The sequence below is a fragment of the Phocoena phocoena genome, chromosome 11, assembly GCF_963924675.1.
Source record: "Phocoena phocoena chromosome 11, mPhoPho1.1, whole genome shotgun sequence".
NCBI lineage: Eukaryota > Metazoa > Chordata > Mammalia > Artiodactyla > Phocoenidae > Phocoena > Phocoena phocoena.
The window spans coordinates 46,045,871-46,068,302 of record NC_089229.1 but is presented as its reverse complement, the minus strand read 5'-3'; the positions used below and the strand labels follow the sequence as shown (position 1 = coordinate 46,068,302).

Below are 22,432 nucleotides of genomic sequence, written 5' to 3'. Positions count from 1 at the left end.
GTTTTTCAATTGACTTTAAAGGCATGAGGCAACTTCTCAATTGGAGCAGTAATTAGGCAAATTGGTACGTACACTTAACAACCAGAGCGGAAACCTCTAAAGCCCAAGTTATTTCTTTACACCCAATACAATTACCTGAGAAAGAGAAACTTTGATTAGAAAAAGAAAGCTTTACTTTGAAAATTAAAGTGAAAACATAGATTTCTAAGACCTATGTTAAAATAGAAAAATAGAGGACGATAATGATTAAAGTCACCAAAGAGAGGACAAAATAAACTTTTAACTGTTAGCTTGTACTTTGCCTCCCCTTGCAGTAGAATGTTTCTCTGATCTACTAAAGTTGAATTTAAATGATGCCAGACTCACAGAAGAAATAAAATACTTTCATTTTTATATCTACTTTTATCTTTAAATAAGGATTTTTTTTTATTTGGGAAATTCCTGGGACTTTTATCTCATGATTCCCATTGTAATTGCTGCAATTTAATATTTTGTGGAGACTTTCATTGTGGAAAAAAAAAAACAACAGAAGCACTTACTGTGCCAAATTTGATCTGTTCTCACCTGTTTGTAAATAGTTTTTCCATCATACTTTGTACAAGAAGAATCTGATGCACCTGGACATTCACATGACTTGTAATAGTATTGAAAATTATCTCCCCAGTCAGAAGCTCCATTGATCAAACCACAACATTTTAACTGTTTGATGAAAAGTAGATATGAAAAACAGTCACGAGAGAAGACAGAAACATTGTCAATACATTGAATCACATTCTTCTGAAACCACTATTAAGATGTTTCTTATACTAGCATATCGCATAAGTCACCTCACCTAACTCCCTGAATGAAGAAACAAAAATGAAGGAATCTTCCATTTTGGCCTTCATGTTAATGCAGGAAAAAATAGAGTTTCAGATGAAAAAGTCTGAAGAACTTGGAGAGAATATGAAAAACTCACCTTCTAGTTCTTAATGAAAAAAGAGAGGGGCAGAATCAGATTTACGCTTCTTAGGTCTTAGAAAAGAAGCTTCCAGAGAGTTCATGAGAGAGTCAAGGTCTCTTTAAAGAACTTTTACTCAAAAAAGATGAGAGGTTTGAAAAGTGAAATTTCTATCTCATGACCTTTGATCACTTTTGGAGGAGAGGGGGAAAAGAATGAGAGGCATCTCAAAGGCCAAAGAAGATGCTTAGTGGACCTTCCATGAGACTGAATTTTACACGGACATCTGTAAAACAGCTAAGGGGTGAAAATGATGAATGAAACTCTTAGAATAATGTCGGGAAGGTAAGGCTCAAAATAAACCAAAACATGGGGAAACACTAAGGAAAGTTGTGATCATGTTTGGGGAAGTAAAACAAGAAAGGGATAAGCCCAATGACTCAGAGTAATGGCACATAATATTATTAGATGAAAGAGAGAGGTCATTATCTCATCTTGCCCTATTTGCTTTAATTAGAGAGAAAACTTCTCATGCAGAAAGGTAGAAAAAAATTGAAGAAAATAGAACCAAGACTGGGTGTTTTTCTAAGGCTCAAGTGCATTGCAATGGTAGGCTATTAAAAGGACTTACACTTACTGGCTGGTGACCACGTTACCCATGTTACTTAAACCTCTCTGTGCCACAGTTTCTTCATCTGTAAAATACAGATAATAATAGTCGCTAATGATAGTATCTAATTCACAGAGTTGTTGGAAAGATAAAAATAGAATACCCATGTGAAGATATGAACTGTTTAGCCCAATGCCTGGCTTGTAGAAAGTACTCAACACGTGTTAACTGTCATCGTTGTTGTTTTTGTTTTGTGTTTATTGTTGTTGTTTCCTTTGTGCTCTAACATGAACATGATCTGTTCAACATTGATATCAGTACTTTAGATAACATTATAGAAAGTGCCTTTTCAACTCTGTAGTTGATATAGAGCTGGGAGTGATGATTAATACACTGGAGAACAAAATGGAGTTCCAAAAATAGTTCAAACAATGGACTTAAACTAACAGGTTCAACTGTGGCAGATATAAAGTCTTGTGCTTTAGCTCAAAGATTTACTTGCACAAATGTATGACTCATTAGACATTCACGTGACAAAGAGCTGGAGATTTCTGATGGTCTCAAGGTCAATCAGTATTAGCAAAGAGAGTAATCTTGAAACAACTTCCTTTCTTGTTTCCATGGTAGACATAATTAATTGCTCACTCTTTCTGATTAAATAATCTTGAATGATATTGATACAGACACTCCAGATCAAAAAGAATATGTCCCACTATATACACTCACAGATCAACCCATTTTTGGAATACAGTATTCCTTAGGGAGGTATAGAGACACACTTAAAAAAGACAGAGCAGGAGGTAGAAAGGCTAAACTTGGTATAATATCTAGTCACCAGATCAGATGTGGGAGCAGTTGGGGAAGAGGTTGGTCAGGATGCATTGAAAGTGTGATAGCAGTTGGATGAACAAGGCACTGTTCAGTGAATGATACAACCATCTCTAGACAAGTAGTCATCACTAAGAATTCAAGAGAGGCACATTCCACTAGTACGTTAGCAGAGAATTTCTGTGGGAATTCCCTGAAAACCAAAAAGAAAGCCACTTAGTATCTACAAATTGTCTATGTGTGATGGGGCCCCAGGTCACCTAGCCAGAGTCTGGGGTAGGATTCTTTTTCCAAAGAGGCATTACTAAAAAAAAAGAAAAGAAAATCCTTGTGGATATACATTTAAAACAAACAAACAAACAAAAACAGAATAGACAATAAAAGAGAACCATAGTCCTGGGAACCCAAGGAGCTTCAGGCACAGAATTTGTGTACAAGAGCAGAAGTAATTCAGAATTGTGCTACATCAAACAGAACATTTAAAACCCTATGGTTGGCACTAAGCCCTTGGATACCTGGGACAACGTGCAACAAGTGTGATGCAGGACCCAACCCAGAGACCCAGTGGTTACCTGTAATACATTTTGCCCTAGATCAGCAAGCAGGGAAGATCAAGGATGCTTGGTCCCACCCAGTGGAGAAACTGAGTTGCCTAAATTCTTCCTGCTTTTAAACTTGGATTAATCTGGATTCTAAAATGGGAATAATCCTGGAGGAGAGAGGATCAAGGAGTACAGCTCTGGGGGAGCTAGGAAAAACACAACACAGAGGAAGTTAAACAGAGACTAACTCATATCAGGTTTCAGCTCCTGGAAATGATGCTTTAAGCAGAATTTTTACAAGCTGGCGGTCTATCCAAATAGGAACTGGGGAATGCTCTGGGAAAAAATGTCATCTGATAAATAGTTCAAGAAACAAGTTCAAAATCAAAGCTTTTAGAAGTCATACGAGAAGCCATTTTCAAAGAAAAACTTGCAATATGTAGAAGTAGATTTTTTTTTCCTCTGAAATTCCAGAAGAAAGAACTAAGACTAAATGATATAAATTCCAGGGAGGAAGATTTTGTTTCAAATTAAGAAAGAACACATTAATCATCAGACTTAGATGTAAAGGGAATGGGATGGAATGGGCAAAAATGGGCAAACTTTCAGCTCTTCAATATTTAATTAGAGGGTGTATGAACATAAACATAAAATACTTCAACTAATGAGAAGTCAGGTTAAATGTCCTGTAAAATCTAGCTCCCCTCTAAGATTAGGAGGATTTCTATGACATACGTGAAATAAATGCTACACGTAGTTAATATGATGGAAATTCTGAGTAAAGAAGGTATGGTTGGGAGGAGTTTCACAGAGCAATACTTTAGTCAAACCTCAAAGCACATGTAGTATTTGTAAAGAAAGAACAGTAGTAAGTGCATTCCAAGGATGAGGAATGATGCAGAGGCAGGAAGGCAGATTTGTTTAAGAGATCCTGAGAAGACAAACCTGGTTGGACTAGAGTGCTTTCTTCATGGAGTAGTATTTTGTAAAGTTAAAATATTAGGTAGGATCCAGATAGTAGAATACCTTCAATACCTGCCCAAACTTTGACTTTACCCTGAAGACAGTGAAGTAGCCAAAGTAAATACATACATACATATATACTGGAAGGGCTACTGTACTGCTTAAAAAGAATTAGTGAGTCAGACAGATCTGTATTCAAATTCCAACCCCATCGCTTGTTAGCTGTCAGACCTCTCGAAGTCGTAATCCCCTCATCTGTCTAATAAAGATGAGGATAACGATATTATCCATCTCATAGAGCTGTTGTGAGAATTAAATGAGCTACTGAATGTAAATCTGGTACGTACTAAGTAGCAATAAATGATAGCTATAATTAATTTTATGAGAGAAGGGTGGGCATGGAGGCAGAGAAGGAGAGAGAGAGAAACTCCAAGCATCCCAAACACACTATCCTTCTAAATGGTAAATATTAAAATCCTTATTGATCTGGCTCAATCGAGGCTTAATCTTTCATAAACATCTCTTCTTAATCTCTGTCCTATGCTGCCTCAGAACTTCGTAAGAAGGTGGGAAAAAAATTAGAAATATTCCTGGATTTTTCTTATGGCATAGTGACAGAATAATCAGTCAAAATCTGCAGAAGGGAGAGACATGTTTCAATCTTTAAAGAATACACCTGTTAAAAATTAAGTAAACAGACAACTATGTCCAACTCTCCAGATAACCTACAAACTCTAATTACCTTTTCTTGAATTTCAGAAAAGGCTTTCTGGAATAGTTTTCCATTTGTTGCACTCAAAAGATGTACATTAGTCTGGAGAGTCTCTTTAAGAGCGCGTTCAGTCTGAAAATTGAAAAGTATTGTTAAATTATTCATGCCAGAAGGTAACATGTCAATTTTTCAGACATTTCCAAGATTATTAAGTATCATACGTGTACACACCTTAGATTTGTTTGTAGCTCCTACGATACCTGCCACCACTTGCAGAAGTAGGATCAGAGTCAATCCTATGAAAAACTGAAAGAAAAGAAAAGGAATATATACCACACCCAGTACATTCAGTAACATCTAGGGACATGTTGCCACCATGCTTCTTTCTGCAGTTGGGATCATATTACAGTTGGAGTATTAACCATGCTCTTCATTTACTCCATCCTTTGCCTCATGAATCAAAATTGGGGTCATTACTACTCAGAAACATTTTCTCCAAAGACTGACTAAGGAGAATGGTTAAAACTAAAATCGATTGATAGGACTGTATGCATCGGTATGATGTTGAATGGAGGGAAGTTTGAAAACTTAGATGAAGTTATTTGAATATGATCTTTCTCGTCCTTCATCAAACACAAACTCAAACTTCAAGACAAACTTCAGAACTGAATACAAAACAACATCTCTACCACTATTAGAATCACCTGGGGTCTTGCTATAAATATAGAGTCCTGAAATCTGCCTCAGATCTACCGAATCCTACTTTTGGAGGATCCCACAAATTAGTTTTTTTGTTAAAACAAGCTCCTCAAGTAATTAAATTCCCCAAATTGCAAATGAGGCCTTATTAATCAAAAAGCAACCACCAGGGATGCTATTAGAGTCCCATTAAAACTCTATCTTTACCTTCCCTCATAATCAACCATCCGTTAAAAATTATTTGTTCAGGGACTAACACAATACTACTTTTATCAGAGAAACAAGTTTAGATGAGCTCTGATAAACTCATGTCAGATTTCTATCTAGTAAATACTTGATGAATTTTTCTAATATTTTTTTCTATACCCATTTATGATTTTCTACTGTATATGTGTTAAAAGTGAATATCTGTGGGTTATCCCAACCCAATCTATCCTTGAAGCTTTCTAAGGGACAAATTTGATTATCTCACACCCTTACAATTTTCTTAGCATGGACTATGATTTGACTGTAGCCCACACCCAGACCCGTCTTCCATTATTTACTGAAAGTAGCCCTTGCACTCTCTGGCCATACCCAAGGCTTTGCAGTTCCCCAAACATGCTAGCATTGTACTGCCAGGTCCTCTCCCTGGAAAGCTCTTCACACACTCTCCCGTACAAACACCTTATTCACTTCTGCTTCTGGCTTGAAAGTTCCCTTCTCTATCCTTGCCCTTCTCTTCTTGGGCCACATTCACTGTTACTAATTGTTTACTTGTCAGTCTTCCCTAATGGGTTCTAATTGTTTTCATATCTATGTATCTTTTAGCACAGTATCTGGCACATAGCAGGTACTTAGTAATTGAATGAATGACTGAATGGATAACTAAAATTTGTCTTCTCTCACAGTATCCTCTAACCTAAGATAAATATATTAGCTTCCACAACCAAACCCTCTAAACAAAAGTGAGAGAGTTTCATCAATCTTGGCAAGTCCTTTGGACGGACAATGGGGATGGGAGATAATCCTTAAAGTCTGAAGGTTGGGTATGGGGATTTTTCGGGAAAACTCACCAAAAGAAGCACAAACTGGTTTTCTTTCATGGCACCAAAGCATCCCAGGAAACCCAGAATCATGATGGTAACACCCACAACAATCAAGATATTCACAGCAATATAGGGGTTAATGGTAGCAGCCCCAGGACTGAGAATCTGAAAATGAAAAAGATCAATGACAGAAAATCCCTTTTCTTGATGTTTTTTATTCAACAAATATCCACTGGGTAACTACTGTTGTGCCAGGCCCTGTTCTAGGACCTTGAGATACCTCAAGGATGTAAACAAGCAAAAATTCCTGCCTTCAAGGCACTTACATTCTATTCTATCGAGGTATTACTTGTCCAGATAATGTTTCCAATTTTATATTTTTTGAAGATGATATATTGGACGTTGGATGGAAGAAATGAAATAGGCTTTTAAAACATCAATTATTCTAAAAAGCTTAGAAGGACCAGTAGTTTCACCCATGATGTGATCTTTGATTTGCATATTTTGTGTTTTATACCTGACAGTAGCATCATAAAGCGTGTTTTTTTTTTTTGTTTTTTTGTTTTTTTTTTTTTTTTTTGCGGTACGCGGGCCTCCCACTGCTATGGCCTCTCCCGCTGCGGAGCACAGGCTCCGGACGCGCAGGCCCAGCGGCCATGGCTCACGGGCCCAGCCGCCCCACGGCACGCGGGATCCTCCCGGACCGGGGCACGAACCCGCGCCCCCTGCATCGGCAGGCGGACCCCCAACCACCGCGCCACCAGGGAAGCCCATAAAGCGTGTTTTTATGGCAGTTTATTTATGTAAATTATAAAGCCTAAGTTCCTCAAACAGATAGACTCAACAATATGAGTGAATCTCAAAAACATTTCACTGAGCTAAATAAACCATATTCAAAAGAGTGATTGCTGTATGATTCCATTCATATGGCATTCAAGAATAGGTAAATCTATGCAAAAATAAACACATTGGTCCTAACCAAACTTACAAGCTTTTGCATAACGAAGGAAACCATAAACAAAATGAAAAGACAACCTATGGAATGGAAGAAAATATTGCAGACAATGCGACTCACAAGGGATGAATTTCCAAAATATACAAACAGCTCGTGCAACTCAACAACAAAAAAAACAAACAACCCAATCAAAAAATGGGCAGAAGAGCTAAATAGACATTTCTTCAAAGAAGACATACAGATGCCTAACAGGCACACGAAAGGATGTTCAACATTGTTAATTATTAGAGAAATGTGAATCAATGAGCTACCGTCTCACACAGGTCAGAATGGTCATCATGAGAAAGTTTACAAAAAAACAAATGCCGGAGAGGGTATGGAGAAAAGGGAACCCTCCTACACTGTTGGTGGGAATGTAAGTTGGTGCAGTTACTATGGTAAACAGTGTGGAGGTTCCTCAAAAAACTAAAAATAGAGTTGTCATATGATCCAGCAATCCCACTCCTGGGCATATATCCAGACAAAACTACAATTCAAAAAGATATATGCACCCCTACGTTCATAGCTGCTATGTGCAGCAACATGCATGGACCTAGAGATTATCATATTAAGTGAGGTAAGTCAGAAAGAGAAAGACAAATACCATGTGACATATCATATGTGGATTCTAAAATATGACACAAATGAACTTTTATGAAACAGAAACAGACTCATAGAGAACAGACTTGTGGTTGCCAAGGGGGAGGGGGTGGAGAAGGGAAGGACTGGGAATGTGGTATTAGCAGATGTAAACTATTATCTATAGAATGGATAAACAACCAGGTCCTACTGTATAGCACAGGTAACTACATTCAATATTCTGTGATAAACCAGAATGGAAAAGAATATGAAAAAGAATATATATGCATGACTGAGTCACTCTGCTGTACAGCAGAAATTAACACAACATTGTAAATCAACTATATTTCAATTTTAAAAAGTATCCATTTGGGGAATAAATAAAAAAGAATAGGTAAATCTAAGCTATGATGATAGAAATCAGAGCAGTGTGGTCTTAAGGAACTGACTGCAACGGGATATGAAGGAACTTTTATGAGTTAATACAGATGCTTTGCATTTTGATTGTAATAGTGATTACATAGGTCTATACATTTGCCAAAACAAACAAAAATTTAAACTAAGAAAATAAAATAAGTCTAGTTTCTAATATTCCATATCAAGTCTATCTCCTTGTTCCCAGGAAGTATAGTCTATAGAGTCTTCCAGAGACTCTTTATTTTGACTGACTATTTAGTAATGGGATATTGAGGAAAATATCCTAGGGCCCATTACGATGGGTTGGGCTACCCATTCTGCATAATTTGGTTCTTTTCTCCCCCACATGTATACTCTTCATCACTTTCATAACACCTAGCCTCAAGCTATCTCTTGCTCTACAGATATGTCCAGAAGTAAATCACAATTAAAAAGTGAAACCTTGTTCCTCTGTTATATTCGAGCGCTATGTGTAGCCCATCTACCTCTTATGATCTCTATCTACTGGGCTATTTCTAGGTAGACCACTAGGTCTTACACTAGCTCAGAGACTGCCTCTTGGAATCTGCTGCATAGCATGTAGACTAGCTCCTTTAACAAGAAATACCAAAATAAAAAACAAAACAAGCAAACAAACACACACTACTATTCATGACCTTTACATTTTTAAAGACTTTTTAAATCAACTCACAGCCTAGACAAAACCTTTATTTGATAATCAGGAGGAAGGGATATGCTAAAGTTGTAAGAGCACTAAAAACTAAAATCTATATTCCAGTCACAGTCTTTATAAATAACTAAGTTTCTAACCATAGAACAGTCAACTAACCCTACTGGGCTCCAGTTTCTCACTTATAAAGGTATCAGCCTCTGTAATACCTAAGGTTTCCTTTGTCTCTAAGGGTCTATGCTTACAGATGATGTTTCGATTTACATATTTAGAAAGCTGGGTTATGTCCTAAAGATTTTCTTTTTGTCTCTTTTTCAGGTTTTCTGGTTTTTGTTTGTTGTTGTTGTTGTTGGTTTGCTTGTTAAGATTGGAGCTAAGAAATCAGTTTCGTTAATAAACAGGCATGGTAACTGAGTCAAAATAGGTAATGACAAAAAAAACCCCAAAAAAGCAGCATTAGAAACCCCGTTCCATCTACTCACCATCAAAGACTGCTTCACTAGCACATTGTGGCCAATGCAGGAAAACCCTAAGGCATCTAAGACAGTTTAAGCCTCAATGGCTGAGTTATGAAGACTTGGTTAGTCAGTCCACATATAGAAACAGTAGGTCAAATACCTACCAGTGAGACCTGGATAGTGCGGCCAGCACTTATTTGGCAGGCAATGAGGCACTTCTCTGAGACTGATCTGGGCAGAGTGACCCACTGCCAGAGTGGCCAGAAAGCCATGTGTTGGCTACCTGAGGATCACTGCTTCAAGTCCAGCCCAACAAGTGGCTATTCTTATTCAGAAAAGAAATAGAAATCTGAGTTCAGGTATTTGTTCCAGGGGAGAGACAGCAGAGTTTTAAAAGCTGTCTTGGATGAACACTGTCTGTGTGTGTCTTAGAACAAGGGGAGAATTTCTACAGGAAAGGACATGGCTGAACTTTGAAGAAGAGGGCTTAGGGTCTTCTTTGGATTATAAAGGATCTCCTGGGACAAGGATGGTTGTGCATACGTTTTGCCTCACGCAGGGCTGAGTTCATCCTGATGGAGAACAAGGCATCCCTAAGAGACACTTTAGCACCAAAAGCTTTGCTAAAAGATGTTCATAAAGACATCCTGACATCCTTGTTTTCTGTGTTTGCACCCAGGTTTCTCCTTCTAAAACTTCTTCCTCTGTTTTTCCACTAGTAAAATTCAGTTTTCTGCACAGTCTTGATTCTTTGTCACTGACTTTGAATAAAAATAAATCAAGCCAATTTCACGTAAGTCAAGCTGGTTAAAATCGTCCTGGAAGATACTGACTTTTGTTTAGGGTTAGAGGCTGACAGAGCACAAGAGTCAAAATGTAACTAAAGATGCTGCCTAGCTCTATTAAATCATTCTTATCCCCAGATTCATAGTAACACCCTCTCAAGGACAACAGTTCTTTAATACATTCAATGTGTGTGATTTCTTAGACTAAACACCAAGTTTGTTTACGAGAAGCACTGGGGGGAAATAAAATGTTCCCATATCAAACAGAAATAAAATAAAATTTAAAAATAAAATACAGGCTGCACACACATCTTAAAAAGGCCAAAGCACCCTCTAAATCAATAGCTTTTAATCTCTGTGCTTAATTCTGAGTCCCAAAGTCAAACATCAGCTTCTAAATGATTCTAAGAATCTTCAAATACTCTTCTAGGACTCAAATCCCAGAGTCCAAGGGCATCAGGAAGTCACAGATATATTTTTATCACTATAAAACAACAAATGAAATCCTGATGGACTAGAATGTTACCAACTATTGCCACACCTATCCCCCATTCAATTTCTTCACCATGGTGAGGCACAGAATGAAGAGGCAGTGAATTGCCACTGTGATTCTCTGGGTTCTCTAATGGTAGAAGGCAAATTTTAAGGAAAAAGAAAAGAAAAGGAAAGAGAGAAGAGAAAATAAAAGAAAGGGAAAGGGAAAAAGGAAAGGAAGGGAAAAGAAAGAAAGAGACGGAAGGAGAGAAGGAAGGGAAAAAAGGCAGGAAGGAAGGAAAGAAAGAAGGAAAAGGAGAGAAACAGTGAGAGAGCAAGAAAAAAAAGTCCAAAAAAACCAATTCTTTTAAAAAGGGAATCAGAACAGATGTCAATTTGCTTTTGCTTTTAATATTTCTTTCAACTAGGCTATGCCCAATGGCATGAAACTGCACCGTGGTATAAGTTTTAATAGAAAATGCATTACCTTATTTCTGTTTTAATGATATCTTAATAATTATTAAATAGGAATCAACATTCCTCTTAGAAAGGGAAACTTTATTTAGGCAAATACTTCGAAAGGGCCCTAGGAGTACATGTGAGCCTGAATAGTGGCAAGAGCCCAGATAACAAAGAACAAGGTAACTGCCCTGTGTGAGATAACAATCGTAACTTGCGGGGCGGAACACCCCTGGGAAGAAGCGAGCTGGGAGAATGGAAGCCGGGGAGCCAGGAAATGGTGCCAGGCACTGTGTTAAGTGAAACTGACAGACCAACCCTCCCACATGCTCACCCTGCTCCCACCCACCACACACACAATCTTTCCACACTTGTGACACTGTGGTACAGAACAGAGACAGTGTGCGTGGAATCCAAAGACCAGAGCTAGAATTAATTGTAGGAACTAAACTTCCTCCAGACCCACAGAAATCTTGGTAAGACCTTTGCCACCCATGGAACGGTGTGTGGTGGGGCACAGGGGATCATGCTAATCTTATCTTGATGTCAGGAGGCTGGACATTGCCGGTCAACTCCTGAGTTACACCGGTGACCAGCCTCTTGCTGTTACAAGGGGTTACCCTTAATACCAAGAGCCCCAAGTAATTACCAACTATCTTTGTACTTTGCTGCCTTTAAAACACAGATTCAAATTCTTCTTCTCCAAGAGAACCTCTCACCTTCTTTTCTTTTGGATCACTACCCCACCTTGGGAATCAGCCAAATTATTGTCAATGCCTTGTACAAAAATTACAGCTCTTGGTGGGGAGGCAAGGTGGTCTATATCCTCTAGATAACTTCAGGCTGCACTTCAGCAAATAACGAAGGAGGCTAATTTCTGCTTTGGCCCCTTCCCGCCTCCTCTTTCATTCCCATCTTCCTATTAGGGGAATAACATCTTCTCCATTCTCTAGAAGGATTGATCAATGCCTAGCACAGTGCCAGGCACATAGTGGGTAATTTTGATTAATTAAATTATAAAATCACAGATCAGCACAAACGATTACATGAGGCAGTTAAGGAAATGCTATAGAAATATTTTATTATTATTATTACTGTCATTACTTTCATCATTATAAGAGAAATAAACTACTTTGGCAGCGGAGAAACTTGTATTTATTTACCTCTGGACCATCTTTGCCTGCTTGTAGCCAAATTGCTACTGCCAGGATTGAGGCACCACATAGCTGCAGAAAAAAGAAAAAAATGTTAAGAGTACGCCCAAGATAAACTACAACTCTAATTCCACACACCTCTAGCCATCTGGTAACAATGGTTTATCATTAATTCTACCATTACAACCTAAAAGACATAAATGAGGCATATTTATGTGTAGATAATTGCTAAAATGTTCTGTTGTAATTGGAAAGTTTGATAAGAATAATCTGTTTTCCATCCACTACAGGGGAGGGGAAAGATGGTTTTCCATGTTTCAACTCTTAACTGCGTTTCTGATAGATTTTAACATATAAAAGATAAGTAATAACAGTTTAAAGACAAAATATCCTTATTGGGCCTCTGGGCTTGTCTTTGAGAAGCTGTCTTAGACCATAAAGGAAGGGAATAACTGATCAATCACCAAACGTTCCTTCAAGATTCAAGAAGTCAGGATGTGGAGGGAACAGCAGAACATTTGACAACATTTGCAGTTAAGCAACAAGGGTTTACGACACTTTTTGTACCCAAATAAGCTCTTTTAAAAATAAGCTCTTTTAGGTAGTAAAGCTTACCTAGAGAAGAGGAACAATGAGGAACAGTATTTAAAGTCTTAAATTCCTTTAATGACTTTACCAGATTATTTAATTTGGACCAAGACCAACACAAAAAATGTGAAACATATTTTACTTTAATGTAAGAAAAAAACCTTGTCTTTCAGCTTTGTTTTTGTTTTGTTTTGTTTTGTTTTTTATCTTTTATTTATTTTTTTTTATTATTATTTTTTTTAACATCTTTATTGGGGTATAATTGCTTTACAATGGTGTGTTAGTTTCTGATCTACAACAAAGTGAATCAGCTATACATATACACGTGCTCCCATGTGTCTTCCCTCTTGCGTCTCCCTCCCTCCCACTCTCCCCCTCCCACCCCTCCAGGCTGTCCCAAAGCCCCGAGCCAACATCCCTGCGCCTTGCGGCTGCTTCCCCCTAGCTATCTACCCCACCACGTTTGTTAGTGTGTATATGTCCATGACTCTCTCTCGCCCTGTCAAAACTCACCCTTCCCCCTCCCCATATCCTTAAGTCCGTTCTCCAGTAGGTCTGCGCCTCCACTCCCGTCCTATCCCTAGGTTCTTCATGACATTTTTTCCCCCTAAATTCCATATATATGTGTTAGCATACGGTACTTGTCTTTGTCTTTCTGACTTACTTCACTCTGTATGACAGACTCTAGGTCTATCCATCTCATTACAAATATCTCAATTTCATTTCTTTTTAAGGCTGAGTAATATTCCATTGTGTATATGTGCCACATCTTCTTTATCCATTCGTCCGATGATGGGCGCTTAGGTTCTTTCCATCTCCGGGCTATTGTAAATAGAGCTGCAATGAACATTTTGGTACATGACTCTTTTTGAATTTTGGTTTTCTCAGGGTATATGCCCAGTAGTGGGATTGCTGGGTCATATGGTAATTCTATTTGTAGTTTTTTAAGGAACCTCCATACTGTTCTCCATAGTGGCTGAACCAATTCACATTCCCACCAGCAGTGCAAGAGTGTCCCCTTTTCTCCACACCCTCTCCAGCATTTATTGTTTCTAGATTTTTTGATGATGGCCATTCTGACTGGTGTGAGATGATATCTCATTGTAGTTTTGATTTGCATTTCTCTAATGATTAATGATGTTGAGCATTCTTTCATGTGTTTGTTGGCATTCTGTATATCTTCTTTGGAGAAATCTCTGTTTAGGTCTTCTGCCCATTTTTGGATGGGGTTGTTTGTTTTTTTGTTATTGAGCTGCATGAGCTGCTTGTAAATTTTGGAGATTAATCCTTTGTCAGTTGCTTCATTTGCAAATGTTTTCTCCCATTCTGAGGGTTGTCTTTTGGTCTTGATTATGGTTTCCTTTGCTGTGCAAAAGCTTTGAAGTTTCATTAGGTCCCATTTGTTTATTTTTGTTTTTATTTCCATTACTCTAGGAGGTGGGTCAGAAAGGATCTTGCTGTGATTTATGTCATAGAGTGTTCTTCCTATGTTTTCCTCTAAGAGTTTGATAGTTTCTGGCCTTACATTTAGGTCTTTAATCCATTTTGAGCTTATTTTTGTGTATGGTGTTAGGGAGTGATCTAATCTCATACTTTTACATGTACCTGTCCAGTTTTCCCAGCACCATTTATTGAAGAGGCTGTCCTTTCTCCACTGTACATTCCTGCCTCCTTTATCAAAGATAAGGTGTCCATATGTGCGTGGGTTTATCTCTGGGCTTTCTATCCTGTTCCACTGATCTATCTTTCTGTTTTTGTGCCAGTACCATACTGTCTTGATTACTGTTGCTTTGTAGTATAGTCTGAAGTCAGGGAGCCTGATTCCTCCAGCTCCTTTTTTCGTTCTCAAGATTGCTTTGGCTATTCGGGGTCTTTTGTGTTTCCATACAAATTGCGAAATTTTTTGTTCTAGTTCTGTGAAAAATGCCAGTGGTAGTTTGATAGGGATTGCATTGAATCTGTAGATTGCTTTGGGTAGTAGAGTCATTTTCACAATGTTGATTCTTCCCATCCAAGAACATGGTATATCTCTCCATCTATTTGTATCATCTTTAATTTCTTTCATCAGTGTCTTATAATTTTCTGCATACAGGTCTTTTGTATCCTTAGGTAGGTTTATTCCTAGATATTTTATTCTTTTTGTTGCAATGGTAAATGGGAGTGTTTTCTTGATTTCACTTTCAGATTTTTCATCATTAGTATATAGGAATGCCAGAGATTTCTGTGCATTAATTTTGTATCCTGCTACTTTACCATGTTTTGTTTTTTAAGGTATAGATGTTGTGGCCTCAAAAAAAAAAAAAAAAAATCAAAGATCTATTATTAGATAGAGATGTTGAGAACAAGCTTGGTAACATACCAGACACAGCAGTAGACTTTGGAGGAGTTTCTAGACTATTCTGGCCTTAGGGTTCTCTGACAGAGAAATGCCTGAGTCCTCCAAACCCCATGACTTTGTAGTATCATTGCTTTCATGTATGGTTCGGCCATATGCCCAAAACCCCCAAACAGCAGTTTCACTTAACGGCTTCTCATTACGTTTGCTTTGGGAGTAGAGTCGGGGCTTTTGTGAAAGGAATAGGGAGTGCAAACAGCAGCTGAACCTATGCTCCCTAAAAGATCTCAAAATTCATCTAGGTTCAAGCCCTTTATTTCAGATTAAAGAAACTGGAATCCCAAATGATAACAACGGTCACATGGTGAAAATCCAGCAGCACTCCTAATCTAGCCCCACCCTTACTACATGCTTCAACTCCTGCAAAACAACAAATGCAATGGAAAACCAAAGCTTTTTACCAAAGAGCTCTTTGCCAAATCACCAAATCACCTATACAACTTAATTATCTTATAGATGTGCACACGCATACAATATAAACCGCAAATCTTTGAATAAACAGCTTTAGAGCGTGAAAACTCTCCTTATTTCTTTTCCTCTTTTCCACTAAATCCTAATTTCATTTGCAGATGGAGATAAATGCTCATTTTAGTGGTTCTTTGTTAATAAATAAACCTGCAAGAATTTATATCAAATAATAATGAGACCCTCTGTGATTTTCAGTAATTTTATAACAGTTGGATTTTTTGTTTTTCCTTGTTCACTGGTATTTTTCTCCTTTCACAGGTAGATTTACATTGTTTGTCTTAATAGTCACTCTGGCTTTCAGCTTTAAATGAAAATAACATTATCTGAATAGCTATTATGATTATCATCTTAATCTGATGTTTTTATAAAACTATCGATGAGAATATTTTAAGAAATGTATCATAATTTTCTAATTAAATTAATTAAAAGTAATTGGTTTTCTATCAAGAACAGTCTAGAGCCATGATTGATACTAACCTGTTTTATCCCAATTGTTATAAGATTGATCATCATAATTGTTCTTTGAGTCCTTTCTCCAGTTTGGCTTTAAGGGTTTGCCCCTGATTTTTTTATAATGTTTTAAATAATTTGGAGTATGAATCAAGAAATAAGCATCTAGGTATGTCCTTCTTTCTGTTGATAAGGTTGTAAAAGGAAATTAGCTGATAGGTTAGGCCCCCAGGTTAGCCATCAGTGGACACTGCAGAACTTACTAGGCCTACTCCCCACTAGCCCTTTCTGGTTTCTCTTTGAAGAAAGCCACTGTTGTTGTCACTCAGCTCTCATGGGACATCCTTCTTTTTATGAAATTAGGATGCAGTTGGTCTGAGCCAGCATTCTAAGAAATTACGTAATTGATGTTTGCTTATGAATATACTATGGACTGAATTATGTGCCCCTAAATTCATATGATGAAACCCTAATCCCCAATGTGGCTGTATTTTGAAATAAGTACCCAAAGTGGAGGCCAGACTCAGGGTGAGCATCTCCCTCCAGCCCCACAGATTCCTTGCCACACGAGGCCAGAGGAGGATAAGAGTAGGACTAAAATACTATCACACCAGATTCCAATATTTTTAAATTAAAAATCAATATGATTGTTGGAATTGCGAAAACAGCATTAATTGAATTATTATTGTGTGTCAGTCCTTGGTCACAGGCTTTCATAAAGTATCTTAGTTAATCTTCACCATTGACCCTGCTGCATAAAATTACCATCCTCGTTTAACAAGTGCAGAGACTGAGGCAAAGAAAAATCAAGGAACATGTTCCAGGCCACAAAGAAATGTAGATTCAGGATTTGAATCTCAGTCTGCCTGTTTCTTCAAAATCAACTTTCCATTCTTCTAATTTATGATAGAGGAATTTCTGTCTTATCATAATTCTTGCCATTTTATTTCTTCCTCTGTTTCAAAATCCAAATTGGAATTTATTCATCACTGCAGAGTGGTTTCATACTCCTGACTCATAAAAAAGCCTGTACAATGATGGCTGAAATGTCTGTTTCTTAAACATTTATTTAGTATTATTCTGAGTTCTTTATATGTATTAAACCATCTAAACTTCACAACAACCCATGAAGTAGATATTACTACTATCCCAATTTTACAGATAAGGAACTATAAAGCACAGAGAGGTTAACCAATTTCCCCAGGGCCACACAGCTAGTGGTGAAGGAGCTGAGGTTCAGCTCTTAGCCTCTGGGCTCCAGTGTCTTTGTCACTGTTTTAAGTTCCAAGCTGACTGCATAGTGGCAGGCAACCATTGTATTTACAAAATTCACACACTTCATCCATAGTCAAGTCTATCTTGGGGGATTTCATCAATCAGAATGAAATATAATTGCACCTTATTTTTCAGTTATCCCGTCTCATAGTTATGTCTGCTCTGCTTCAACTCTCTTCATTGCGCTCGGCACAAGCAATCTAGCGTCCCAGGTACCATATAAAATACAACGATGACATTGAAATGCTGATTCTTGAACTCTCTCAATTCCTGACTTCCTTCTGCTCTCTTCAAAACTCTTCATGGTTGGCTTCCTTCAGTTGCTAACACCTTTGGCTTTACAGCTTGTCTCCTTCTCACCTTCCCCCATTTGGGTTTGGTAATGTTACGTCACTCTGCTTTCCTTCATAAAGAGCCAGCCTTTCCACAGCTCTCTGCCTCTGGCAATGGTTCCACTGAATCTGTGGGCTAAAGGCCCTGTGTTCCATGCTTACCCAGACCCCTAAGATGCTCCAAGCACCCACAACACTCCCATGCCTGACTTATCTAAGAGGAGCATAAGAAAATGTGGACAGTTTATCTGTTTTGACACAAGACTCAGAGAAATAGGTTTTGCACCTATGATTTACCTAATTCACTCTATTTGCACCTCTAATTCACTCTAATTTGCATCAAACTCTAGCATGAGTGATTAGGAATGATTTTTGCTTTCTCACGTTTTTCTTCAATTACTAATTCTAACAAATAGAAATCACTGCGTATTTATGTGGCATATCTCAAGTTCTCTCACAAAAGAAACTGGTATGTTTAGCTTAAATAACCGTATGCATACTTTAGAGATATTCCAACATCTGGCCCTACTTTGCAAAGGCTTAGTTTCTCTAAAGTTACACCAGAAAGAATTCATTTGAAAACATAAGGCCATGGATGTCTACAAGAAAACCACATCAGTGGGACCGTAAAATATTTGCTTAAGTAAACATTAGAAATGTGACAAATTGCTAATTTCCTATGAAGGATTATAAAATTCCAGCTGAGAACTCTGGGCTGGGAGCAGAGGGGAGAGTAGAAATAGGAATGGTTCCCTGACCTCATAGACTCCTGCTCTAACTTTTGAATGAAAATATGGATGTCACCTGTTGGCTGAGAAGTTATCATTGGTCTTTACAACTGTTGTTCTTACTCAAGATGTCTCATATAAAGATTATAGGTCCCTTCCCATCACTATGCTGATGGGAAGAACAAGGCCTTTTAAGGGAAGTCAGAAATATCTAACTGAAATCCGTAGCATCAGGAAGACTTCATTATCAGAAAAACAGAGATAACGGTAACCGTAAAATAATCAGAGCTCTCCAGGAAAGCAGTAACAATGACTGGGTACAGTATTGTACAGATGTCTACAACTCACCTTGTACTCTTATATCAAATCTATAATCCTGAACCTATAACATACCCCTTTCCTAGACTGTCTTTTTCATTTCAGTTTAAAATTCAGATCTGTTTCAAATTCCTATTAGCTACTGAATAGCTATTCATTAGCTATTTAATGAAATACTGACCTCTGATGTATTTAAAACAGCCATCAACACTTTGTATGCTGTTTTTGTACAACATGGATATATTCTGACTATTTCCTAATTTGAGGATTGCTACTAGTTTGAAGACTTTGAGACGTTATTAAAGTAGAAGCCATGCATTTATTAGCATATTTATATTTCAGTTTGTTTAAATGGCCCATATATATTCTGCATCATAAAGAGACAATGGTTGCAGCTTTTTAGAAACAGATATCAAGACTTCTTGGAGAAATGCTGATTCCAGGTCTGGGGCAGGAAATAGGGAAGTGAGCCTGAAACATCTTATCATCCCAAATAGTGAAGAAGTTATCAAAGTTATTAGGGTCATGTCAAAAGGACTCAGGAGCCAACTTGAAGACTCTCCCACTGGCCAAAAATGGAATAAATTGCACCTCAACGAGGATAAGAACTGTGATGGTATTTAAATCTATTATTTCATAAGGATATTTAAAGAAATACTTGCTTATCACCGTTGTATGATACCAGAAAATAAACTCATCATTTTGAAATCTGTTGAGTAAAGAGTAAGAAACAGGGCTTCCCTGGTGGCGCAGTGGTTGAGAGTCCGCCTGCCGATGCAGGGGACACAGGTTCATGCCCCGGTCCGGGAAGATCCCACATCCCACATGCCACATGCCGTGGAGCGGCTGGGCCCGTGAGCCATGGCCGCTGAGCCTGCGCGTCCGGAGCCTGTGCTCCACAACGGGAGAGGCCTCACATTTATGCTGCCTTTCTTAAAAAATAAAAACTGGGCACTAATGGTAACCAATTAGTAAATGCTAAATCTCTCCTTATTGAAAGTATTCCAGCTAGTAAAGGAAGAAAATGATAGAAATAGTATGTCACCAGTTTGAAACTCAGTGAACTGATGGGTTGAGCTTCTTAAGCAACAATAGCTACTAACATCACAAAAAGTGAGATGGTCAGACAGTATACACCTCTTGATGAAAGAACAAAATATCACTTATAAGCTAGTTGTGCCCCATCCCCCGAAATAATATCCTGAATCTTATCAAACTGCCAAGTGCAACTACTAAGTTAGAGATAACACAGAAGACAAGGGAACATGTTAAACTATACCGTGGGTATGCAAATAGCAAAATCCAGATCACAGAAAATACAATAGGACAAACCAAACACACAAGTACATAAAACTTCCAGGGTGGGGGAAAGATGAAGATGGATGGAGAACCTAATGATGAAAGTTGACATAAAAGATATATCAACCAATCAATCGCAGTCGTGGACCTTGTTTGTATTCGGATTCAAAGAGGAACATTTGTGAGGCAATCGGAAATTTGAACCCTGGATAGACACTTGATAATCAGTTTTAAAATTCTTATTAAGTTTTAGTGTGATGACATTATGGGTACACTTTTTCAAAAAAAGAATTATTTGTCTTTTAGAAATATACACTAAAGTATTTACAGATGAAATAGTATATCCAGGATTTGCTTCAAAATAATATGGGGTGGGGAAAGTAGATGAGAATATGGACCGGGAAAGATTGGCCATGATTTCATGGCTTTTGGGGCTGGATGACGGGGTTGATTATCCTTTTCTATTTTGTGAATGTTTGAGGTTCTCCACAATAAAAAGTTAAAAGCAAAACCAACCAAAGTACATAGGAATCTCTTTGTTTATATTCTAATCTCAATGTTTAACCAATTTTAAATATTTCAAGGGAAGAAATTTATCAGAACAAACTTTTAAAATCTGGCATATATTCATGAGCTTCATTTAGTATTTGCAAAAGCAGCCCATTTTTCTAAGGAAAAGAGGAAGTACGAAGAACAAACCTTTCTTATTTTACTCATTTATAGTCTCACTTACTTACTTACTTTACCAATATGTATCACTTGTACTCACTAGGGCTACTGACATTGAATGGAAAGTCATTCTAGACAATAAGACTATATTCATCTACTTAAGTTTAGCTAGGTACATCATTATTTTAACAGGACAGAAATTTACCAACATGTAGATACCAGCTGCCTGTTTACTAAAGATAACCAGGTAAAAAACAAAACCAGAACTTTCTCCTCCTTATACTGCATAAGCCATTTTTTAATCCAGTACACAAAATAATTTTTTCATGTAAGTATTTTGGGCTATTTCTATTGACTTACTTTTGAACAATCTTTAATTGCATCATTTATATTACAAACGATAACATCAATTTTCCAACATCCCAACATCCAACATCCCTTAACCACTTTGCCTTTCCATATTTCATTTTTCAACTTTCCAATGTCAGATTTTGCTTATCAATTTATTTGTTATTTCTTATGTCTACAGACTTTCAAGAGAAACATAAGAGCTGGCTAAAACACAAACCCTGTTGATTAAAAGATGGGGCAATGACACATCAAAATACTAACTTTAAATTTCTGATACAAAACTAGTGCCTTAGTTTAATCTTTCCATGATTAAGTAATTTTACTGTTTCTCTTTAAAGTTTAGCATGACCATTGTTTCTTCTTTGGGTCTCTGAAAATGACCCTCTTCTCACGTCTTTCTCATCACACCCCACCATTCACCTGTTTCAAACCCAGATGTAAAGGTTAGAATTTAGGAGTTAGGCTCCAAATGGAATCAAATCAGATTTTTCCCACAGGGTCCTTAAACTAGGGAGGCCTGAATGATATACAACTAAGAATTGTCTTTTAGTTAAGGGGTATTTTTTTCCCTCTGTGATTGTTTTGTAACAATATCAAAACATTTATGAAATGTTTACCCCCACAGAACCCGAAGTGCACTTTTTTGAGTCATTGGCTCATTTTCAATTACTGAAATAACCAAAGAAAGAACAAACACATCCAAACAAGTAAATGGAAAATACACTCTCCTCCTCTTCTGTTTCTCTAGTGCAGAGTCTGTTCTCATTTATGATATTTATGATATCAAGATCCCCTTTCTTGCATAAAATTGATCATTACAAGAAAAACACTCACCCAGGACACGACGTTGAAGATAAACATAGAATATTTTATACAGACACTCACACCTGCCATGTCGGAAAAGGATCAGGAATCCAGATGCTGTGAGTTTAACCGTTCCTTCTAGGATTGTTCTGCAATGGCTCTGGAGTAATTTGCCTGCAGAGATTTCTGTGTTCACGGCCTCAGAGCAGAAATAGAAAGCAAAGAAGTTGGGGCTGGGGGGTGGAGAGTGGATAATCCAGTTATTAAAGTGGATTAAAAAAGTAACACACACAGTTAAATATCACAAGGTCTATCTCTAGGCAGGTGTGTTCTTTTGCTTGTCGTGGGCCCTAGGGTACTGGGCCAGAATATTTATGATCCTTTCTCCAAAACTGCCTTCTGTAAAGTAAACAGATACCAAGTTAAGGGAGTGGTGCTAGAGC

The 22,432-nt window shown here is 37.6% G+C and overlaps 1 protein-coding gene across 1 annotated transcript in view; it reads right to left on the bottom strand.

The window, feature by feature from the left end:
- Window positions 1-22,432, bottom strand: part of TSPAN8 (tetraspanin 8) — a 175,164-nt gene that overhangs the window by 7,466 nt on the left and 145,266 nt on the right. Inside the window, exons 2-6 of the mRNA XM_065888159.1 lie at window positions 12,322-12,384; window positions 6,350-6,487; window positions 4,827-4,901; window positions 4,626-4,727; window positions 565-699 (exon numbers count right to left, since the gene is read on the bottom strand). Of these exons, the coding sequence (XP_065744231.1) occupies window positions 565-699; window positions 4,626-4,727; window positions 4,827-4,901; window positions 6,350-6,487; window positions 12,322-12,384 (513 nt within the window). The remainder of the gene's footprint in view (window positions 1-564; window positions 700-4,625; window positions 4,728-4,826; window positions 4,902-6,349; window positions 6,488-12,321; window positions 12,385-22,432) is intronic.